The sequence below is a fragment of the Anarrhichthys ocellatus genome, unplaced genomic scaffold (assembly GCF_004355925.1).
Source record: "Anarrhichthys ocellatus isolate YVR2014 unplaced genomic scaffold, GSC_Weel_1.0 scaffold33, whole genome shotgun sequence".
NCBI lineage: Eukaryota > Metazoa > Chordata > Actinopteri > Perciformes > Anarhichadidae > Anarrhichthys > Anarrhichthys ocellatus.
In genome coordinates, this window is record NW_022280063.1 from 1,253,121 (window position 1) to 1,274,992 (window position 21,872).

The following is a 21,872-nucleotide window of genomic DNA, read 5'->3' on the forward strand; positions in this document are numbered from 1 at the left end:
AAGTGGATGTTTGTAGTTTGTCAGTACAGTATGTCATGAAATGTCAAAGGTTTGTAAATAATTTAATATATAACAAGTCATAGTACACTGATGTAAATCATCCAATAGTATAGTTTTTCATAAATGTAAAAATAGTCAAATCAATAAGTCAGTACCATTAAAATGTCATAAGTGTCAAAGAATGATAGTATATTGAGTCAAAACAATCCCTAAAGTATAGTATTTTAGTAAAAGGCATACTATAGTATTTCATAAAAAGTTACATCATGTCAAATGTATTAGTATGTCACAAAAAAGTTTGCATTGTTTGTCATAAAAACAATGAAGCATGTAATAAGGACATCATAAAAAAGTCAGTATAGTATATGAAGAAAAATAAAGACATAGGAAACAATATTATACTGTCATAAAAAATACCACAGTATAGTATTTCATAAAAATGTCAATTTGTGATAAAAACTTCCACAGTATTGTCTAAAATCGCCATAGGAAGAGTATACTATGTTAAAGTGATGGTATAGAATGTGTAAAACGGAGTATAGTAAGTCAAAGTATAGTATGTGGATATATGATGTCAACAAAAGTCATTAAAAGTGAATGTATAGTATGTAAAGTCATATGTTGAAAAAACTCAAGCTAAAGTGTGTCGGAAAAAGTAATTGGGCCTTCCCGCCCTCAAAGACAGAATGGCAGATCTGCAAGACCTCGGCCACAAAGGGCACAGGTCTTGATCTGGCAATGGAAAGGTAGGTTTTACCATACTTACTATATAGAGAAGTGATAGGAGTAAAATATTAAATAGGTGTGAAGTAGGAAGAAGTCAACATCCCATTAGATGTCTGCTGTGGTGAGAGAAATGAGTTATGTTTATATTCATCCAGAAACACATTTGTATTTATCATATTTCTCAGTCAACGTGAGGACACCAGCCATGTTAAAGCAAAACTACTGGACCCCCGATCACACTCCTCCCCACCTGAAGCCTTGGCCAAGCCCTCCAATTCCTTTGGCCCGTTAGTCACTGAACATTAACTGTGTGCTTGATGGTTTATGGTTGCATGTTTATATCTGCTTGTACAGTGACAATGAGTCGCAGGAGAGGTTGCTACCAGTGATTCTACTATTCTGTGTTTAAGATGGTTTGATTTTCAAAATTGTGATACCAGAACACGAACGATCAGTAAAAATGTCTCATCCTTTTAATTACAAAAAGTACGTTTAACTGCACAGGATAGTCTACACTTTGTTCACCGCCGGAAAATAAAACGTTTAGTTCCTATGAACTGATGTAAGCAATGCAGAGACATCCTGCCGTGAAACAGCAGTTACATGATATCTCATTTTAAAAAACTTATGTGAATCTTACAAAGTGAGACTTGTCTCTGAATCTGCAGCCAGTTAACCCACAAGAGCATGGACATGTCCAGCTAAAGCACAGGAGTCACCTTCCTGGGTTAACTGGCCCAGCTTTCGATCCCACCTACAGTCCTCGATAAACTGAAGTAGCCGCCAACTTGGCTCACTGCACCATGGCCAGGTCTTTGAGCCGTTGCCTCTTGGCTTTATATCCGGGCCGGAGGAACTCGATCTTCCTCTTCTTGGCTTCGATTTTGTTCCTGTGCTTCTTGAGTTTCTTCTTGGCTGCAATTTCTGGGTTCGCCACCGCCTGGGAAAAACAGAAGACAAATACATTGATTGGTAGGAAGGAAGTTGGCACTTTGTGCGTTAGTGAATGTGTTTTTGGTCATCGTACCTGCATGGCTCTGTGTCGTTTGCGTGCAGTTCGCCTCTGTGAAAACTCCTTCTGGACAGCAGAGAAGGCCAGAGAGAATCTCTCCAGCCCCACGTGTCTCTTCAGCAGCTCGATGAGCTCCTGTGCCAGGTTCTTCAGGGTGGGATCTGGACATAGAGAGAGATGTTTGTAGGAAGTCTGAGGTTTATTTCACTGATACATGACAGGTTAGGAGCTCTGGACAAAGACATTTTTAGGCTTTTTTTGTTTTAAAGACAGGTTAGGAGCAGGTACCTTGGTCTGCATAGGTGCTGTCCAGCTCCCTGTAGAGCGGAGTGATGAGAGTGGTCAGATAGGGGCCTAGGCGTTCCTTCCCCAGGTCCATGGCCATCGCTCCCAGGAACTTGAACACACACGTCCTCTGTGGCAGTGCAGAGAGTGGAGGGAAAGAAAAGGGAATTATTTTACAACCGAGACAATGGAAAGATCGTTTTCAAAGTTAGAATTTGACAGTTCTGGTTTATGTTGTCACAGATGGTAATTAAGGACTTGAGAAATCATAATTATTACATCTACTAGAAAATGTACCCGTATAATTATTTCAATGTGATAAATACATGTTGGTACCCTGCAATGAGATTGGATTTAAAGAAGGAAGACAAGGCTCTTTGGTTTATAGCAATCAGAGGACGTGTCTGAAGTTAACCAGGGAAACTATTAGCTTCTTTGTGTGCCTATCATTATGCTAACTAATGCTTCCTCATGGAGAGAGGAGGGTTCTAGAGGAGCGTAGTGAGTGAGTGTATCCTAAGCAGAAGCGGTGTGACATATAAATGGAGCAATTCCATGTAACACAGTTTGAAGAAACTGACTTGTCTAAGACTGACGCAATGACATCAAGGGTTTCTCATTTAGCATTTTTGGCTCCTCTGTCCTCGTGTCTCTTCCTGGCATCCATCTCTCACATCCTCGCTGTGAGGAGTTAAGGGGTGAGGAAGAGACGCGAGTGAGGGAAGCAAAGAGACACGTTAGCATAATGAACAGCGCCCGATGTGTACCTTCAGGGGAACTTTGGGAGTGTATGCTGCCTCTCTCTTGGCCATCAGCGACAGTTTCTTTATCAACCACAGCAGGGAAGGAGGCCGATCCTCCTTGTCATCTTCCTCCTCCTCCTCCTCCTCTTCCTTTTCATCTTCTTCATCCCCCTCTGCTTCTTTCTCCTCCCTCTGCTCCTCCTCCTCCTTTTCCACTTCTTCCTGAGTGGGAGTGACGTCAGACTCGGAAGAAAGGAGGTAGATCACCTTGCCGACGAACAGCAGGTTCTTGATCACCTGTGGGCGGAGCAGAAAATGTCTGTCAATCAAATCTCATTCGAATTTAGATTTGACAAAACTTTCCGGTGTGTTGTGGAGGAGTTTAGGCACCTGCTCTCCTGACGCTATGTCTAGGAACTTGGACTGTAGCTGATGGCAGAACGATAACGCCAACTCTCTCATCTGTTGTCAAATGTCATGAAGAAGGCAGAAAAGAGTTCAAATAATGAGAAGAACATGCAGAAATCTGATCACAGCTGAAAAAAAACAAGTGCTCACCTTCTTGTCCAGGCTGCTGGTGATAAAGGCTGTGGCTGGAGACTGAGGTGAAGCATCTCCCTCTCCTCTCCATGCAGCGACCAGCTGCTCTGCCTGATGGGCTGCGAACAGCTGACCAAAAAGCTGCGAGGCAGTCAGCCACACCCAGCAGTGAGGGTAGCGCAGGTGGGCTTCAATGTGACCTGCAGGATGAAAACTACAGTTACCTACAGTGGACGTATGCCTCCGCCAAACAGTCAAGTTGCAGTTTGCATCCGTGTCTGTCCAAAATGTCATCACTTCATAATTCTTTCCTATTAGACATTTGTGTGAAATTGTCACAAAGGAGGCACAAAAAATCATCTTCCTGTAATATGTGCAATAAAATATCATTACAATTGAGCGAGTGTGTGTGTGGAATGTGTGTCGGCCCTTTACCCCAGATACTACAGAGTGTGTCGTGAGGCTTGCTGAGCTCCAGCAGGCCGCAGTGTTTGCTCAGTTTGGTGATGAGAGTCAGAAAACTGAACAACAGCCTGTCTGCTCCTCTCTCATCCTGCTCCTCCTCAATCTGAAAGACACAAGAGGGTAAAGATGCTTCCCTTTCCTCGGGCTTCAAACGTGTGGCCAAAGACAGTGTGAATGCGTTGCCTCACGTCTTCGTATTTGGCAGGGTTTATCTCTTTCTCCAGCAGAGGCAGCAGGTCGACCATGCGACGGGCGAACTTCTCCTCCTCCAGCTCCACGTACAGACCACAAACCTGAGCCCCGAGACGCCGCAGGCTGGCCTGGGAGGGCAGGACGGGGCGGTTAGAGGTTTGAATGAGATCTTATTCAAAATCATTTAGGACCAACATACCAAAGCAAGAAACTAATATTACAAAATACAAAAAAAACAGCTGATTTGAATTCACTGTGTAAAATTGTTGCCCTACAAGCATGAGTGTATGCGTACCTTTTCTGCATTCAGCCAGGTGTTGACGAGGGAGAACAGGTTGTTCTGGTGGTTCACGTCCAGCTTGGCCAGCAGGGTCTTGATGGCCATGGCGGCCATTTTCTTACAGCGTGCTGAGTCATCGTTGACCACGACCAGGGCCAGCGGGGCGAAGAACAAGCCGCTGTACTTCAACAGCAGCTCCTGAGCGGGAAAATGAGGAAGTACGGAAAGTGCTCTGGGTTAATAACACTGTGATTTTTTCACTGTCGGACTGAAGATTATTGACCACATGCAGATGTGCGCACCTGAGGGAACGTCTGGAAGATGTAGGCCAGCATCTCCAGCACAGACTCCCTGCCTGTGTCGTGCTCGTAGTGCAGCTGGGCCACCACAAAGTCCAGGTGCCCTCTCAGCTTCCTCCCCAGAGGGTAGTCCAGCAGGTATTTTAGATAGATCTGCAAAACATGGACACTGGCTGAACAAAAGATTTTCCTGAACACCATTTTGTTATTCGGTATAAAGCAACGAGAAGACATGTTCTTTTACGTGCGAGTACCTGTCGACAGTGGATTCTGATCATTCCATTGCTGCCGGTTACGGAAAGCTTGGCCACTTTTCTCATCACCTGCTCCATCTCTGGAACAATGAGCTTCCTGGACAGAATTGCCTGAAGGAGACAGATACACATATGAATACATAGCTCAGGGGGCCGCACATCCTGGAAGAATTTGGCCTGAAGCTTTTTGCACAGCACCACAAACACTCAGGTCAACATCTGGCCGGCTACCTTCAGCAGGCCGAAGGCCGTGGCCTGGCGAGACTGGTCGTAGATGTCTTCCTCGGCATATCCCAGCAGCACTTGTAGTTGCGTCTCTGAAATCTGGTTGTTTTTGACATTCTTCACCAGTATGGTGATGGCCTGAGAGACAAATGGACAGAATCAACATGAAGCAGTTTTATCTTCTATTTTTTCACTTTTTATAATTTAGTTCTTTCCCTTTCAAAAGTATCATACTATTCCAGAAAGCTGCTTTCATATTACAGGAACCTCAATACTTATTTGTTATGTTTTAGCTACAAAACTAAAGGGAATGTTCCTCCGACTGACTGATTGTCTTACCCGTCTATCTTCAGGTGTGTGCATGCATGCGTGTTTATTATTTGTGGTACCTTGAAGCAGTTCTGGACGAGGAGGAAGTTCTCCCCGCGGGCGGCTCCGGCCTTGGAGTAATCCTTCAGCAGGACAAAGAGCTGCTTGGTCATCTGGTCAGCGTTCTGCTCCACTGCTGGCAGAGGGAACTTCAACAGCCAAGTGAACGCCACCAGAGCCTCTGTGATCACCTGGGAGGGAGGAGAGACGGAGGAAGAGGGTGGAGGATAGTGGAGATAGTACAAGTTACAATCTCAGATATGGGAATGTGTTTCGATTGACCGATGATGCTCAAAGTTAGGGGTGATAAAAGCACCCATGTAACCATAAAACGCTAGTACCTTGACGTGCATGGAGTCGAGGCAGTCGAGCATCAGCGGTACGAAAGGATCCAGCATCTCCAGAGCCGAGGCGTCGGACGACGTCACTTTGGACTTCTTTAGACTCAGGTGGAGCAGCTGAGAAACAGGCGGACACACATGATGGCAAACACTTCAGAAAAACAAAACAAATCTATTACATGATAGAATCGTAGCTTGGGTAGTTTTTTCCAATGTGCACCTTGAGGCCAGCGACCACCAGGATGTGCATGTTGGTTCGGCTGCTGACCAGAGCTTTCTGACCTCCTCTCTTCGGAGTCGGGGGCAGGAGCAGGCAGCTGGGAGGGGGCAGTCTGCGGTCTGGAGGAGGCTTGGCTGAGGCTTTGTCTCTACACACACACACGCACATATACAGTGTCATACATGGCAGGTGGATATAAGCAATAAAGTGATTTACTGTACATTGATGTGAGCTTGTGTGTGTGTGTACCGGTCTCTCTTGGTAAGCAGCGGCAGGCTTTCGCTGACCAGGCCGTGGCACAGCAGTAGGATATCTTGAGAAGTCATGCCCTCATTGACGAGCAGACCCAGGACCAGTCGCCTCAGCACAGCACCCACCCGGTTACACACCTTCAGACTGCAGGAATTCTCCAGGAGCTGAAAGTCAAATTCAATGCTTTAAGTTGAGTCGCTTTTGCTTTCAAGAAAGACTATCATGCGAGTTTAAACACATAGTAATTCTTATACAGCTAAGCAGGTCTTTTTTTATATCCCCCCCCCCCCCTCACCTCCTTCAGTGGCAATAGGAACTTGGTGACGCTCTCCTTGCTGCAAAAGTGGGCCAGCAGCTCGTAGGAGTCCATGCTCTTGCTGTGTCGAGCCTCCATCAGCTTGGAGACGATCCCCTTCACCTCCTTCTCCTCGGCCACGGGCCCGAACAGCTCGTTGTTAAAGATCTGACCAGCAGGGAAGAATGAAGAGGGAGATGAACTGTGACTGTATGTCCAAAAACACAAATCTAGAGTAAACATCAAAAATATAATAATAACTGCTGAGCCATCTTTATCATTTGACATAACGGCGTCTATGTGGGTTTGTGGTGTGACGCGTTCTTACGTCGATTAGCATGTTCATGCATGGGTCCAGGTCCCCACTCTTCAGGGTTGGACTGAGGACTGACAGCAGCTGGTATACTGTGAATGTTAGCACGTGGACCTGGGTAGAGGGGAGCACATACAGATATCATTAGGACTTTCAAAGACACTTCTGACTATGCTTTAATGGTTGTGTCCATGTGTGCTCTCCTACCTGGTAGCCCTTGGCCAGCACCCCCTGCATCTCTTTGAGCAGGTACTGCAGGTACCTGAAGCCTAAAGTCTCGATGATCTTCACCAGAGTTCCCCTCGCCACATCGCGGACCTCCTGGAAACGGTTCCTCAGCACCACACACACCTTGATCAGGATCCTGGACAACACACACAAATATTTAGCAGCAAAAAGACGCGTAACACTAAAATGTCATTTAAAACAAACTAGTGTACACAACAATATTAAGTAGTCCCATATATATGATCACAAAAAGGTTTCAGCACAGCAGCATACCCAGGCAGGTTGGCGTCCATGATGTTTGGAGGAAGAGTCTGCATCACTTTGACCATGGCGAAGGCTATCGGTATCCTCGCCACCTCCTCTTCCTTCACATCCTTCGACTTCACTGCCTTGTGCTCATCGTCACGCTTTATCTGAACCAAACACAAACACACTTCCACTATTATACCGCTGCTTAGAGCTTTCAGAACGGATTAAGACTGTATTTGTGTGCGGGCGCGTCTTACCTTTGCAGTGAGACACTTGTGCAGGCGAGGCAGCACGCTGTTGCTAACGGTCTGCTGGATGCCGCGGATCAGAGACTCCAGCTCCTCTGTGCTCTGCGGCAGCCCGGTGGCTCCTGCGAAGGGTTTAGGAGCCGCCGGCTTCTTGGCTTCAGAGGCGGCTCCTTCTTTAGAGGCAACGGGCTTTCCTCCGCTGGTGGTGTCCGTCTCCATGGGGACATCGGTTGGAGCGGTCTTACCGTCGACCTCCATTGCCTCCTCGTCATCGCTTGCGTCCGATTCGTCGGCCGCAGCTGGCTCCTCATCCTCAGCGTCGCCTGCAACACCCTCAGCTTGATAAAGATATGTAGTTTGATTTAGGGTGTTTAATCAATAAGACGCATTATGTCATTTATACGACTTTGTATTTGTTTTAAAGCAGTCTGAGTTGAGAACTCACCCTCTCTGGCCTTGGCTGCTTCCATTTCTCTGCTGAGGGTCTGATGGTCAAAATGGAAAGCCTCCAGGACGGTGACCAGCAAACTGGAGTTATAGTGGTACAACACAAGGGAGAAAAGGAAAGGAGGGAGCCTCTTAGTACAGAGTGAACCAAACACTTTATGTTAAATGAAAAAGGTCATTGAAAAGCAATGCAATGGTTTAAAAACAGTAAAAAAATCTACCTAACAGCCAGTTTCTGCTCGGTCTGCCCTGTCTGCAGGATGTGGACAAAGTGTTTGAGGTAGTAGAGGTACTTGGACCAGGTAAGCCTGCGGCACACGGCGCCCACAATCTCCACCGACGCTAATATCATGTTCTCATGCTGCAGTGTGAGAGGAGAGTCAGACACACAAACTAATAGAACGCGTGCAGTTTTCCCTCAAAGCTTTAAATATACGTCTGAGTCACCTTCTGCATCTTCTCATCTAGCAGGGCGGTCATGGCGTACGGCATGATGTAATTCTGGAGAGATCGAGGCGTCATCACCACCTGGCCCTCGGTCAGCTGCTTGGCCAGCTTCCTCAGGGCACGACCACGACGGTGGATCTAAACGGGAAGAATCAAAACACATAGTTTGTGTCCAACAGTCAGATAACAAAAGGAAGCAAGGAGATAGAGGAATGAGTATTCATGGCTGCTCTCTTACCTGGATGTGCTTCATGTGCTCAAAGAAGTCAGACTCAAGGTCATTGTAGTTGGTGAGCTGCACCAGGTCTCTGAACTCTTTCTTGGAGGGAAAGGTCTTCACCAGGCAGGCCAGCACTGTGGTGTATTCATGCTGCACACTCTAAAGGGGGAGAAGGAGAGAGAGCGTAACTCTTGATACAGCTGGTATCGCAGCAGAAATATTGTGGGGGGGGGGGGCAAGTTCCTACATCTGTCTTGCTGCACAGCCCCTTGTGTAAAGCGTCCAGGATGGTGTGGTGTACGATGTCCTTGAAGAGCTGTTCTCCAGCACCGACCGCCGCCAGCTGGGTGATCACTGCAGACAGACACAAGGTGGCGTTGTCTCCCAGCGACATGTCACCAATCTGGAAGGTGCAAGGGAGGGGAGAAGATAATCAAAGCTATTGAAGTAGTGAAGTAGAGTTCATTTAGACGAGTACATGTGTACCATACATCTGCTTACCTCAAAGGTGTGGAAGCAGTTGTGCATGACGGTGTAGATGTAGTCCAGGTCCAGAGTCGTCATGTCTTTGACCCGCATGGAGGCGTCTTGGAAAGCCGCCAGACGCACGTCAAAGTAGACCTCGTCCAAGTGTCGACTGTCGAATGCGTTGAGCTGGAGACGGCGAGCAGGAAACAACGAGTGTTTTCTCACTGGTTGGTTTTCTCACCGGTTGCGAATGTGTGAATGTAATAAATGATCTTACCTTTGTTGCTAAATCAGTGATGTACGAGAGAGAGGGCTCCAGATCTGACAGAGTCTGAAAGCAGAGCAGCAAAGGCAGATTAAGAGGGAGGAAGATTATTATAGAATTTCGAACATCTACATTTCATACAAAGAGGCTTCATACACATTATGAGGGTCACTTTAGCTGAAGAGATCTGTGTGATTAACCCCCGATAATCTAAACAGTTGTTGGCAAAAAACAAGCTGACAAGTAATATCTGACCTGTTTTCAGTTTATTTCCCCCCACTTAGGTTATCTCTCGCAACACTATGAGCTCTTGATATGTAAAGGCAGATTCACGCCTTTTACAGCATCCTTGAACTGGCTCAGTCCATCAGCACGTGCTGCTTTTTTTCCTGAATACAACGCACCTTATCGAAGTTAATAAATCCTTGGTCTGTGCACACATGCACGTCTTAAGTTACAAACACTGTCTACCTTTAATCACAGCATGTTGTTAGGTTCTCTGCCGTACCTGGAAGACATTGGTGAGGGCCTGCCTGGGCAGCTTGTTGTGAATGACGGAGAAGAGTTTGCTGAGCGGCCGCAGGAAGGCGGATGGCTGCACACACTGTCGCAGCAGGTTCTGCATCGTGGCCAGGATGTCGATTTCCGTCTCCTGAAACAAACACGCAGCAAGGTCATTCGTGTGCAGCATGAAGATGTACAATCTATTACAAAGAACTCCAAACTTTGTCCTGCGTTGACCACCGCCATCACTTAACCCTTTCATAACTTAAATCAGTTAAGAGGTAGAGGTAGCTGGAGGTGGTACACAGCCTTGGAGGCAGAAAGCTCTTGATTACAATGAAAGCTTTCTGCACCATAACATTTAAAAAAGAAAAGAAAACAGACAAAAGTAAGCAGTAAGTCTTACTTGAGGATTGTGGCCTTTCTGGAGGTAGGGCAGCAACAGGCTGATGAGCACCGAGCTCTGCTCCTTGTCGCTCACAAATCGACTGACCCTGAAGGAGAAAACAATAAGTTTGATGAGGCGACTGCATATAGTATATTTTTAAGAGATACATCTTACATAAAGTAAAACAGAAAAAAACTCTACTGTGTGTTTCTCATCCAAATAAAACACGTACTTGGAGAGGATGTTGAGCTCTTTGGCCACCTGTGCCCTGAACTTCTTCTTCTTGAGTCGGTCTGTGTTGCGTACGACTCCGCTGAGGTACCGCAGCAGGGTGGATACGTGAGGCAGCAGCACTCTGGAGCCCTGACTCAATGAGTCTGGAGGACATACAAAAACATGCACAGTTAACTTTGTCCAGCAGTGACAACTAGCCAAACATTGGAATTAGAAGACATATGTATTCAGCATATATATTAAGGACAAAATAAGGAAAACTCTGCTAACCTGCAGTGATAAGACTGCCCTCTTTAGGCTGCGGGAACACACAGCCGTTGACGCTCAGCTCTGTCTCAGCCTCTGAGGCAACAAAGTCTTCAGTGGTTGCTAGAGACTCAGCAATGTCCATCACCACTCCGATGGACACTGGGGAAGCTTTCTTGGCTGAGAGGAGGGCGAAGACATTAAAGAGGACTTCACACTCCGGCTGGTTCGGCCTCCGCTTGGCCAAGAGGGGGAAGTACCTGAGACGGACAAAAAAACAACAACGTTGTACTTCCTTAAACTCACTCTGGATGACAACTGGTATTAAGTGATGAAGATGTGCTGGTGGATAGATGAGACAGAAGAGAGGAAAAGTCGAACCTGGCATTTTTGCACCACACATGGATGAGTTTCAGCAGAGGGGTGGGGGAGTACGGGCTCTCTGTAGGGAGACGGCACACCTGCACAAACAGAAATGTAAACCAGACATGTAGGGACGAAAAAAAACAACAACATAATAACACTGAACTTGTTTGCAACACGTACCTGAGGCCAGACCACAGCCTGAAAGACAGCATCCAGCTCGTCTGCACTGAAGCTGTAGGAGTCAAAGCCTTCAAAAAAGTCTTGGATCCTCAGGATGCCGAGTCGCCTCAGGTTCTTCAGAGGACTGATGCAACCTGCACGCAGCTGCAGAGAATATAGGAAGACGCTGAGAAACCAGGACACTAGATCCAGGGGATTACATACTGTTGTTAACTGTGTTGTAGTTCTTGCAGTAATACAGCAGCTGTACCTGAACAGCTTCAACCTATTCAATGTGCTACTTTTGAGATGCTCTCAAGTTGTCTTGGTAATTTATGCTTTCTAAGAAAATACCAGTTATCTGATCATTACAAATGTGTTTAAAGAAATGAACAAATGTTATCGGTCCCTATCCAGATTACCTGGTCCCTGTTGTCCAGGACGAGGGACACAGAGGCGGTGACACACAGCAGGATCTGCAGCACCTTGGGCAGGTAGATGTGGATGAGGTGGCCCAGTTTCTGGATCACCACATTGATGATGTTCAGCAGGCTGTGCTGCCGGCCCAGCGGCAGGACGGCACCCACGTCTGTCTCAGCTACTGCTTTCTCCACTGCTGCCAGGCAGGAACCTGAGGACAGAAAGATTGACTCGGGAATTCATAAAATGCTAAATATTGAATAAAGTATGATGTAAAAATAAAGCAAAACCTCACATCTTTCAAACTTACTTTATATATTTTTATGTGGATCATCTACACATTTAAGCACTCAGGCCGAGTGGCTCTACTAGTTAGAAGAACCTGGAAATGCACTTCTCAAATATCATCTTAGTTATGCACGGAGGATTTTCAATCTTAATGGGGTTGAAACTCAACTAGAACAAAATAAGTAATCTGCCATGTAGACTTAGAAAGTATTCAGACCATCAATCGGTTGAATAAAATGATGTTTTGAGGTTTAAATACACGACTTTATAAACACGCGACAAGAGTTATTATAATGCTTTGTTAAATCAAAAACTGCAATCAAATTTAGAAGTTTCCCCTGAATGTTTTACTTCAGACATATTAACATATCAGGGAAAATATAGAACCTGCACATCTGCAACATCTGCAACTGAAAACAGTTTATTTAAATATGCTGAACCTGGAATCATGCTCAGCATATCTAAACAGTACTACTTTTGGATGCAGACAAAGTCTTACCTTGACTGTGATGGCAGACGGGCTCCAGCAGCAGGTCGATGAATATTCCCAGCTCCTCGGGTTGGCAACCTGCCAGGAAACGCAGGATAATGGAGGACCGGGTGGCGGCGCTCGCCTTCCCCTGAAACTTACTGCCTGCTTTGCTGCGCAGACGGCCGAACAGGATCCTGTGTAATAAACAGCAAACACAAGGCTGGTGATTGAGACATCAAATCAAAGCTGTGGTTACTCTGAACAAAGCTATGGTACATTATTAACGGGGAAAAATACAAAACTAATGAACAAGGCCTCCTATAGTTGTTGTGGGTCAAGTAATTAAAAACCAGAGGAAATTCATTGTTTCAATCATTTATGAATGAACATGTCTACTGATCATGCCTGAAGCTTTTTAAATGACTAGAAAATGTTGGCATCGGGCTGCCAGCAGCCGTAGAAACAGCTGATTCCATGTAAACCACTGAAGAAATGAAACACAGAACCAATATCATAAAAAGAAAGTCAACAATGGAAGTGTGGGAGACAGACTGGCGTGGGACAGAGAATCTGTAGAAGCACATTCCTCTGCTTTCTGGCAGATAAAAAGCAGCTCGACTATGACCTGTCTTATTATCTTATTAACTAATATGTAACCCATCAGTGTGGTTTTATAGTTCAATACAAATACTCATATTTTGAGAAGTAAGTGGTTCAAGAAATGGTTTGACATTTGAAGAAATACACTTATTTACTTTCTTACCACTCTCCTGTCTGTCAGTTCAATATGAAGCTACAGCCAGGAGACGTTAGCTTAGCATAAAGAGTGGAAACAGATAGCCTGGCTGTCGAGGTTAAAAAAAATCCTTCAAGCTACACTCAGCTAATCAGCGGTCTTCATCTTGACATTTTTCTATAGATTTAACGAAACAGTTATAATATGTTCATCAATTAGAGGTGCTGGATAGCGGACGTTGTTACCATTGGACCAGGTTTACTGTTTCCAGTCTTTATGCTAAGCTAAGCTGTACAGACATGAGTGTTATCATTCCTCTCATCTTCCCAATATGTCAAACTATTCCTATTTACGGAAGCTAACAAAACAAATGGAAAAACGTACTTTGCCACACACACACACACACACACACACACACACGTACCTCATGAGCAAAGGGATGAGTCTGGCTCTGTGTGAAGCATCAATCACTCCCGTCTCCTCAGAAATGTTGAAATGGACAATCTCCTCTTTGAAGTGTTTGTCGTCGAGTAGCTTCTCAAGATTCTCCCTGCACACACACACACACACACACACACACACACACAAGGTCAAAACTCATCACCCCTGCAGCCAGAATGGTTCAATGACTTATTTGCAAGACAGATACTCAGATCTTGGGACAAAAAAAAAAAAAGAAAAAAAAACTCCTAATTGCCCATAATGTAGCCTCATAACAATACCATGTGTATTTAATAACCACTTAATAAGATATGGATTACAAACGGCATACGCTGCTGTCATCCTGAACATCGAGTCACACACAATCATCTGTAACGCTAAACTTCCTCAGAAACACACATCTGTCTGCAGGTAGGCTGCCTGGAGGTTCACTGAGCGGATGGCTTGATAACAGACAATAGCGGGCATGCTGTTAGGCAGAGTCAGCAATGAGCTGGACGTTAACATTCCTCCGCCTGTAACCATAGAGGGGACGAGAGCTCTGATTCCTATCGAACACACTCACAATGACCTCATTGAGGGAAAGAAAGAAAGGCAGATTGTTGCTTCAAGAGACATATTACTGTATATTTGCTCTCCCGTCCATCTCTACGGTAGTTTTCTTACTTGTACGGTACTATGTTGGAGTCTTTGTATGTGAGAACACATTCCAGTGCCACTCGCTGGATCTGCTGGTCCTGATGGCAGAGCAACTGAAAACAAAGAGAAACCCATCATGCACGTCCCAAACATCATATCCAGAGCAAAATGGTGATATTTAGCGATATTTGGGTCCCAGTATCAAGCAGCTGTAACGTTGGGATAGCTTTAAGATGTGTGAGGCGTCGGGGTTACCTGGTTATACAGCTCACTGAGGCTGCTCTCCAGGTAGAGAGAGCGAGGGTTGGTGAATTTGGTGAATAGCTTCAGATGGACAATCAGCTGTCTGGAAAAACAAAGAGAACCACACAAGGCTCAGTTCAACTTACTAACTATATAACACCAGTACAAGTTTATTGGTCATATAGAAACCACAAAAGAAGCACTAATGATGTTTTTGTTGACTACTTATAATAATACATTCAGCGTGATCGTGATGTCTTACTTGGCAGCAGCTCTCTTAGGAGGAGCCTTCCTCTTTTGTCTGCCTCCCTCCTCTGCCTCCTGCTCGTCGTCCACTCTCTCCTCGTCTTCCTCCGCAGTCATCCCAGACTCCTCTAGGGCAGCGTCATTCACCTTCCTCAAATCCTGAGTGGGGGCCACCAGCAGGTCGGCGGGGTAATACTCATTCCTGACAACAAAACATCGGGGCTAGATGCTTGGACTCACTGATGACACAGATCTACAGAAAATGATTTCCTAAATATACATTGAACACTGTGAACACTAACCTGATGAACCGGAGCAGCAGAGGGCTCAGTTCCCGGCTGCGCGGTTCCACTCTGTCGGGAAACTGGGTCATGCAGCGCCACAGCAGGCTGCGGAAGTTGGGGAAGTCCGTCCTCTCGTCGGGGTTGGAGGTCAACTTCAGCTCCTCCAGGAACAGCACCCCCACGTCCCCGCTTTCAATGACATCACAGCCCGGCTCGCCCTGAAGATCCGACTCCTCCTCTTCATCGTCCTCTTCGTCCTCCCGCAATTCTTTTTCTGTGACATGCAGAGAGTAAGATTTACTTTTTTTGTCTCATTTCCTTTGCTTGTGTAAAAGCTGACGTTGAACAAAGATTAAACTCATGAGCGTATGAAGAACAGCGGGTAGCCTTACCGGCTATCCCTGCCACCATTTCCAGATGTTCATGGTAGACCCTCCAGAAGTCCTTGTTGTCCATCCCTCTGGCATGGGTCCTGTGAGGAGGAATTATTTATGCTCAATAAATTAAGCAGATTATTCTAACATTTATTCAGGCAATTGAGAGACGTTTTTACCAGTACGGCCTGTTAGAATAGTTAGCATTCCTCAGTTAAAAATCTGTTCAAAGGGGCAGTGAAATGCTAACAATCCATGGCACTGTACCAAAAACACCAGAAGTGTGTTGTTTCAGATTCTACTATACTCACACGAGAAGTTCAATGACTGCGTCCCACAGTGGCCTGAAGTTGACGAACAGCATTGCGATGAGGTAACGCAGAGGCGCCTGAAGGAAAACGAGCATCTCTTACATTTGCATAAAGAATTCACAGGAAGTCACAGGAATAAATGATCAATTATTCGAACGAATAAAAAGAAGAAGAAACAACAGAAGGGGGGGTCCTCTGTACCTGCTGGAAGATGCCGGGTGGCCCCTGAGGCAGACTGCGCTGCACCAGGTCGTGTCTCAGCTTCCGGAGGTGGAGCAGCTTGTCTCTGTAGTCCTGCACCGAGGCCGGCACCAGCTCGGCCTGCAGGCACACCGCGAACACCGGCTGCACCTCCACATTCTCCTCGCCCTAGACAGAGGGGCAGACACTCAGACAAGTAAGGACACGAGCTTCTTGCTTCCTATATTTGAGTTCCATGAGAATCTGGACCGATGGTCGTACCTCGGTCTGTGGAGGGAGCTCCGCCTCGAACTGAGAGAGAATCCTCAGAGTCAGCAGGCGAATCTGAGAGAGAAAAGAACTCAGTCGTGAACTTTGTGGTAAATATACCAACATATTCATATTAGTCCTTTAATGCGTTCCTCGAGTCCCCGCTGCTCTGACTGCAGTCATACCTTGGAGATGTTGGAGGAGAGGTTGGCGTGCAGCATCTGGTGGAGCTCCAGCAGTGCACTGTGGGATAGGTGCTCTGAAACGCCGCTGAGTGACAGGCGAGTGTAGTACAGGTCTGCTAGCAGCAGGGCAGACAGGTCTGTGGGAAACTTCCTGGAACCACAATGGTTAAGAGTTAAAACCCTTTCGTGAAAGTGAGGAAGAAGTTTCCTATCTCCTTCCATTCCCCTTAGAAGTGAGCCACATGTTTCTATAACAGTAACTTGTAGCTTTCTTTCTTTTCATCCAGTTGTTACCAATCTGTTGATGAACTGAATTATTAACACAAACACATAAATGCCGTACTTACTGTAGGATTGAGTTGATCTTGTCCACAGTGACCAGTGAGAGAAGCTGGGCAGAGCCGTCCAGAGTGAGGAGGCAGCTCAGGGCCTGTCTGGCTACAAACAGACCAGCTGGAGAAGTGGTGACGGGACAGAAGCGCTTCAAGTCAGTCTCGGGAACAGAAAAAAACTTAACGCAGGATTCAAATTCTTGTTTTGTATTTTTACACTTCTTTGGGTAAACTCCAAATAGAAACAGATTTAAGAGGACTTCTTTGTGGGAATTAAAACCGTCATCCTCTTAAACGTTGTTGATGATCATCCTGTTTAGACAACTTAAATACGCATTGTTTTTAATGGTGCTTAAAGTTTTTAAAGATGTTTGTGATTACCTCTAGTCAAACAACCACAATGGCTGCTCACTGGCTCGATTCTTTTAGTGAGATCCTTATTTTGGCACAACCGTTTTAGTTGATATGAACATTTTGCTATTCACGCTTCTGACGCGTTTCATACACTGTGAACATTACAAACGAAAACGAGGAATCACAAACCTTTTCCAAGTTTCTCTGCCTCAATCTCACACAGGAGGTGGTTTAAGAAAGCAGTCACAGCTGGAACAACACTAGCTGGAGCAATGGGCCTACAAGATGAAAGAGAAACGTCAATACAATATCAGAGCAATAAATAGAATGCATCAGTCAGACCTTTCTGCAATGCATGCATGCAAGAGAGGATGGACGTGAGGAAGTGCGGGTGGAACCTCTTCACAGTAACGGTCAAGGCTCGTGCTGAAATATTCGTTAATTATGCTCTGACTTTCCATATCAAAGTCTTAGTGTATATATATATATATATGTGTGTGTGTGTGTGTGTATTACCTGAGGTGTGGCAGAAGCACCAGGGCAGCCCAAGGCAGTGACAGGTCGGTGATGGACCGGTTCTGCTCCTCAGGAAATTGGATCAGCGACAGCACCAGCTCTGGCACTGCCGGCTGCTCTGATGTTGAACTGCTGGCCTGACCATCCTCCTTAGTGCTGAACACTCTGCAAGAAAAAAAAAAAAAAAAAAAAACACGTTTATGGAAAATAATACAAAATTCAAAACACACAAGAGGATTCAGCAAAACTTGAATTAACTTGATAAAAAATAAAATGTTTGATGTGTAGTGTAGCATCTCACCCTGTGGTCTGCCCGGTGAACAGCAGAGGGTAGGTTTCAAAGGCCATGGAGCCCTCCGTGGCGGGCGGGGCTTTGGCGAGGATCAGACTGACCAGCGCGTCCAGGCCACAGTGGCGAGACAGGGGATCCCCGCAGCCAAACAACCCTGCTGTGAAACGCAACAGGCATGGGAGGAAGAGCTGGAGGAGAGGAAGGGAGAGAAAAGAAAGAGTCAGGGAGTCGCAGAGAGAAAAATAACCAAATACAGAGGAAAATAGTGGATACATCACTCTGGTGACGACTCACCTGTTCAAATTGTTTCATGGTGAACATCTCCTTGGTGAACTCCAGTATCAGATCTTGCCCCATTGTGCTGCCAAACACCTTGCGTGAAGAAGACAGAGAGTCAGAGAAGCACACACCCAATGTACAGATGCTATCTTTTTTCCTGTTTAGCACAAACACACACCTTTTGAACCGTCTCCTGGGTGAGTGCTTTTGGCAGTGTGATGTTCTCCCCGAGGAGCAGGGAGGAGGTGATCTGGAGGAGCAGACGGGAACAAGAAGCCGACAGAGACGAGCTCTGAATCAGCCTCAACACCGTCTGTGGGACAGATGATGAAAAATGATTGACTTTAAGGGGAATGACAGTTATTGTTGATGAGTTTTTGTTTAAAACAAAATCTCACAAATTCGTGTTCTCCTGTTACCTGGCAGACAGCCTCCGGCTTGGTGATCTTGGCTCCGTCCTTGTGGGACACCAGGGTGTGGAGAATGAACAGCAGCCTCTCCAGCTGCTCTGTTGCCTGCTCCGCCTCGTCTCCTTTCGCCTCCACAACACTCAAGACCTCCACCACACTGACCTGTACACGGGGACACACCAACATCAGACACACGGCAGGGAAAGTAACAAAGAAAGCAATGGAGGGTGGAGAAAGGACCGATTACAGCAGATGATCGGACATCTCGCCCACCTGTAAGGACTCCCACAAAACCAGGAAGTGTTCTCTTTCAACGTGATCGGCCGCAGCCTGCGCCATGTGATCCAGAGCCTCCTTAACAGTGTCCCACGGCAGAGATACTCCCGTGTTGGTTGAGGGTCCGAGCTTACGCAAAGCTACAGGGAGAGCCTGGCGAGATAGGTGGAGAGAAAAACAACATTCGGGATTACTGTGTTGATTTTTCCATGACAATGTTTCAAATTTCTTTGCAGCAAACGACTTTTACATGCCCCCCCCCCCCTGACGTCGCCCACTCCTTGCAAATTAAACTCACATTTGCAGCGCAGGAGTGGAACATTTTTCGGACTCCTTTGCACATTTCGAACAGCAGCTGACCTGCTCCCTCTGCTTTCTCAGGGTGCTGATGCAGGTCTGAGAACACATGACTCAGCAGGGCATCGAGATCTGGAACCTGTGTGACACACCGAGACATCATTGAAAACTAAAAATGGCACTTTAGGGCACAAGAAAGGAAGGTACAAGTTCATGTTTGACATCCGCTCACACGCAAATGACTCACCTTTCTCATCAGAAAAGAGAAGCTCTCTGCTGCAAACTTGCGGATGTGCTCTTTCTTGTGCTCCAACAACGTGCTGTATAAACTGTGGGGTCAAAAGTAATAATAGGTGAGTGCTACAAAAAGGGGGGGGGGGAAAGATCCACCACGTCGGGAAAAATAATTCACCTGCGAAGCATCCACAGAGTCTGACACAATCTTATTTTCCCACCTGTAGATGTTGGTCATATCCTTCACCATGACCCTCCACAGGTACTTGTAGAGGTAGGAGAGACAGGTGAAAGCCCACTCCAGGACCTCTGTGTCCTTGGTGTCCAGCAGTGAGGTGATCAGAAGGTAGAAGTCGGGGAAGTGGGGGTAGAAGTCAGTCTGCAGGTCTCTGGCCAGCTGCACCACCAGGCTGGAGGATGAAAGAAAGGAGAGACACGGCTAGTACATCAGCTTGATATACAACAACAACAACAACAACAACAACAACAACAACAACAACTCCCTTCCTCTGGTGAACACACGACAACTTACTCCAACAGCGGCTGGTAGGCCAAACTGTTCTTGACAGCCAGGTGCGTTTTCAGACTCGCCACTATGGACTTCTGATGGAAAACCAGCATGTTGAATGACTGGCTGTGGTTGGAAACCTCTTTCAAAAATGTAGCTGTGGAGGAAAGGCATTCATTTTACAATGGCTACTAACAGAAGGCATCTTTGTTCCTACACGTGAAAATAAAGCAAATCCTGTGGTATGTATTATATCGTATACATACTGAAATGCTCTGTCAAGTTGAGGTCTCTCCATTTTGTCAGTCCTTCAGAGAAGTATGTTTCTACTTCCTGCGTAAAGAGCAAACAAGTCATTATCAATCAGATCCAAACAGTATAAACACAGAGTAGCTCACTCTGTAAGTGAGAGGAACCATTATGACTGCACCAACCTCTGCATATGATCCAGTCCTGTCAATACGATGGATGACATCAATGTTGACATTGGCAAGTCTTTCAGCAAAAGTGAGAAACTGAAAGAAACCACATCAGAAGAGTTAAATGTCTGCTAGAGTAGGGAGACAACCATTCTTCAATACTGGGACTATATTAGGGGGTTTCAGGTGAAACTCCATCTTTTCCATAACGTATTAGGCTCTGCTATCCACGTGAAATCAACTACGAATCCCCGTACTTGCTTGGTCATAAGTTGCATATAATATATCAGTTAAATAAACTGTTGAAACACTAGTACAGTTGTGTTTTTCTCTCCACTGTACCCCTGCGCCTCGATTAGCATCATGCTACATGAAGTTTCTGGACTCTCACCTTGTAGGTGTTCTCAGATTTGTGATACGAAGACTTGGATTTAATCTTCATCTTTGCGTCGTCGCTTGATACGTGATTATTTTATATTCCAGATGTCCTCGTGAGATTTAAACAATTCATGAAAACTACAGCTTGTTTCGTCTCTTGGCTACAACTGTTTACACACACGCCGACACCAGGGCGCCGCCATGACGAACAATGCATTGTGGGTAAATTTTTACTCCGCGTGGTGGCTGAAGAAAAGCGGAGAGGCAAGAGAGAAATCCTGCCTTCACTTCCGCCTTCGTTTGAGGCTTCGCGCCTGCCTTCACTTCCGCCTTCGTTTGAGGCTTCGCGCCTACCTACACCCAGCTTCGTTTACATTTGATAACGTGAGCTAAAAAGAACCACTGACCATGAAATAATAGTTATGACCACCAGTAAAGAGCTGAAGTCTTGCCCCATTTCAAGTTAGCTCCTGTACACCTATGTCATTCAGTTGTCCTTAGTTTAATTTGATAAACTCAAGCTAAAACAACAATATTTTGTTGGCATTAAGCAGCCACAGTACATCACCTATGAGCCTTTGGCAGTTCACATACACTAATGTACAACAATGAATTGTTTTTGAGTCATTATATTGCAGGGATCTGTTTTGTATCATCTTTGAGTGAGGATTTCTGCCACATATCCATCATATAATAAGTTAAAACCACAAACACATCACCTTTTCACCTGCACTGAAATAAATATCCACCCACTTGGATGCATGTCGAGCAGTAAAAGTCACTCAAATCTGTTGATGATGCAGGGCGTCTGTGGCCAAAACTTAATTTGGACAAGAACTACTCAAATAGAAACGGCATCATTACACTTTTTTTTTTATACATTTTAGTGGTTATCTACGTGTCAGAAAAAGAAAATTTGATTTTAAAAATGATGTCACTTGTTTACTGACTGAAAAGGTAGGCTATGTATTCCCATTAGTTTGTTTCTGTCGGATTACAGAACATGCTGATTACTGCATGTCCCAGGTCAGTTTGACCCAACAAAAACAATTAGGGATCAAAAGGGCTAAAACACCGAAAATTGTTCGATGGAACTCTTTGCTTGATTAGTTATCTTTCAGAAGTCTGTCCTTATCAGTACCTACTACCCACATTTCAAAATCAGTAAATATCACCTAGTACAGGAGAGTATATTTGATCAAAAAATG

The 21,872-nt window shown here is 45.6% G+C and overlaps 1 protein-coding gene across 1 annotated transcript; it reads right to left on the reverse strand.

Annotated features, from left to right (window-relative positions):
- Positions 1-1,181: 1,181 nt before the first annotated feature.
- Positions 1,182-20,854, reverse strand: utp20 (UTP20 small subunit processome component). The gene is made up of 61 exons (XM_031865832.1): positions 20,678-20,854; positions 20,302-20,382; positions 20,134-20,200; positions 19,892-20,024; positions 19,581-19,769; positions 19,373-19,454; positions 19,127-19,264; positions 18,826-18,981; positions 18,562-18,714; positions 18,321-18,455; positions 18,158-18,235; positions 17,873-18,051; positions 17,572-17,736; positions 17,245-17,333; positions 16,717-16,822; positions 16,370-16,520; positions 16,197-16,259; positions 15,936-16,103; positions 15,735-15,811; positions 15,442-15,521; positions 15,068-15,323; positions 14,782-14,967; positions 14,532-14,622; positions 14,304-14,389; positions 13,621-13,746; positions 12,488-12,654; positions 11,703-11,911; positions 11,302-11,445; positions 11,137-11,216; positions 10,780-11,015; positions 10,508-10,652; positions 10,294-10,381; positions 9,892-10,035; positions 9,396-9,449; positions 9,152-9,304; positions 8,898-9,053; positions 8,669-8,809; positions 8,431-8,568; positions 8,205-8,344; positions 7,982-8,064; positions 7,546-7,874; positions 7,313-7,452; positions 7,019-7,175; positions 6,827-6,925; positions 6,499-6,666; positions 6,201-6,367; positions 5,952-6,099; positions 5,732-5,848; positions 5,411-5,581; positions 5,028-5,159; positions 4,797-4,907; positions 4,546-4,695; positions 4,259-4,441; positions 3,960-4,091; positions 3,742-3,874; positions 3,325-3,506; positions 3,157-3,228; positions 2,791-3,063; positions 2,027-2,153; positions 1,754-1,899; positions 1,182-1,666 (listed from the first exon to the last, which is right to left on the reverse strand). The coding sequence occupies exons 1-61, from the start codon at positions 20,726-20,728 to the stop codon at positions 1,520-1,522; spliced, it is 8,448 nt and encodes a 2,815-aa protein (XP_031721692.1). The 5' UTR covers positions 20,729-20,854; the 3' UTR covers positions 1,182-1,519.
- Positions 20,855-21,872: the final 1,018 nt, after the last annotated feature.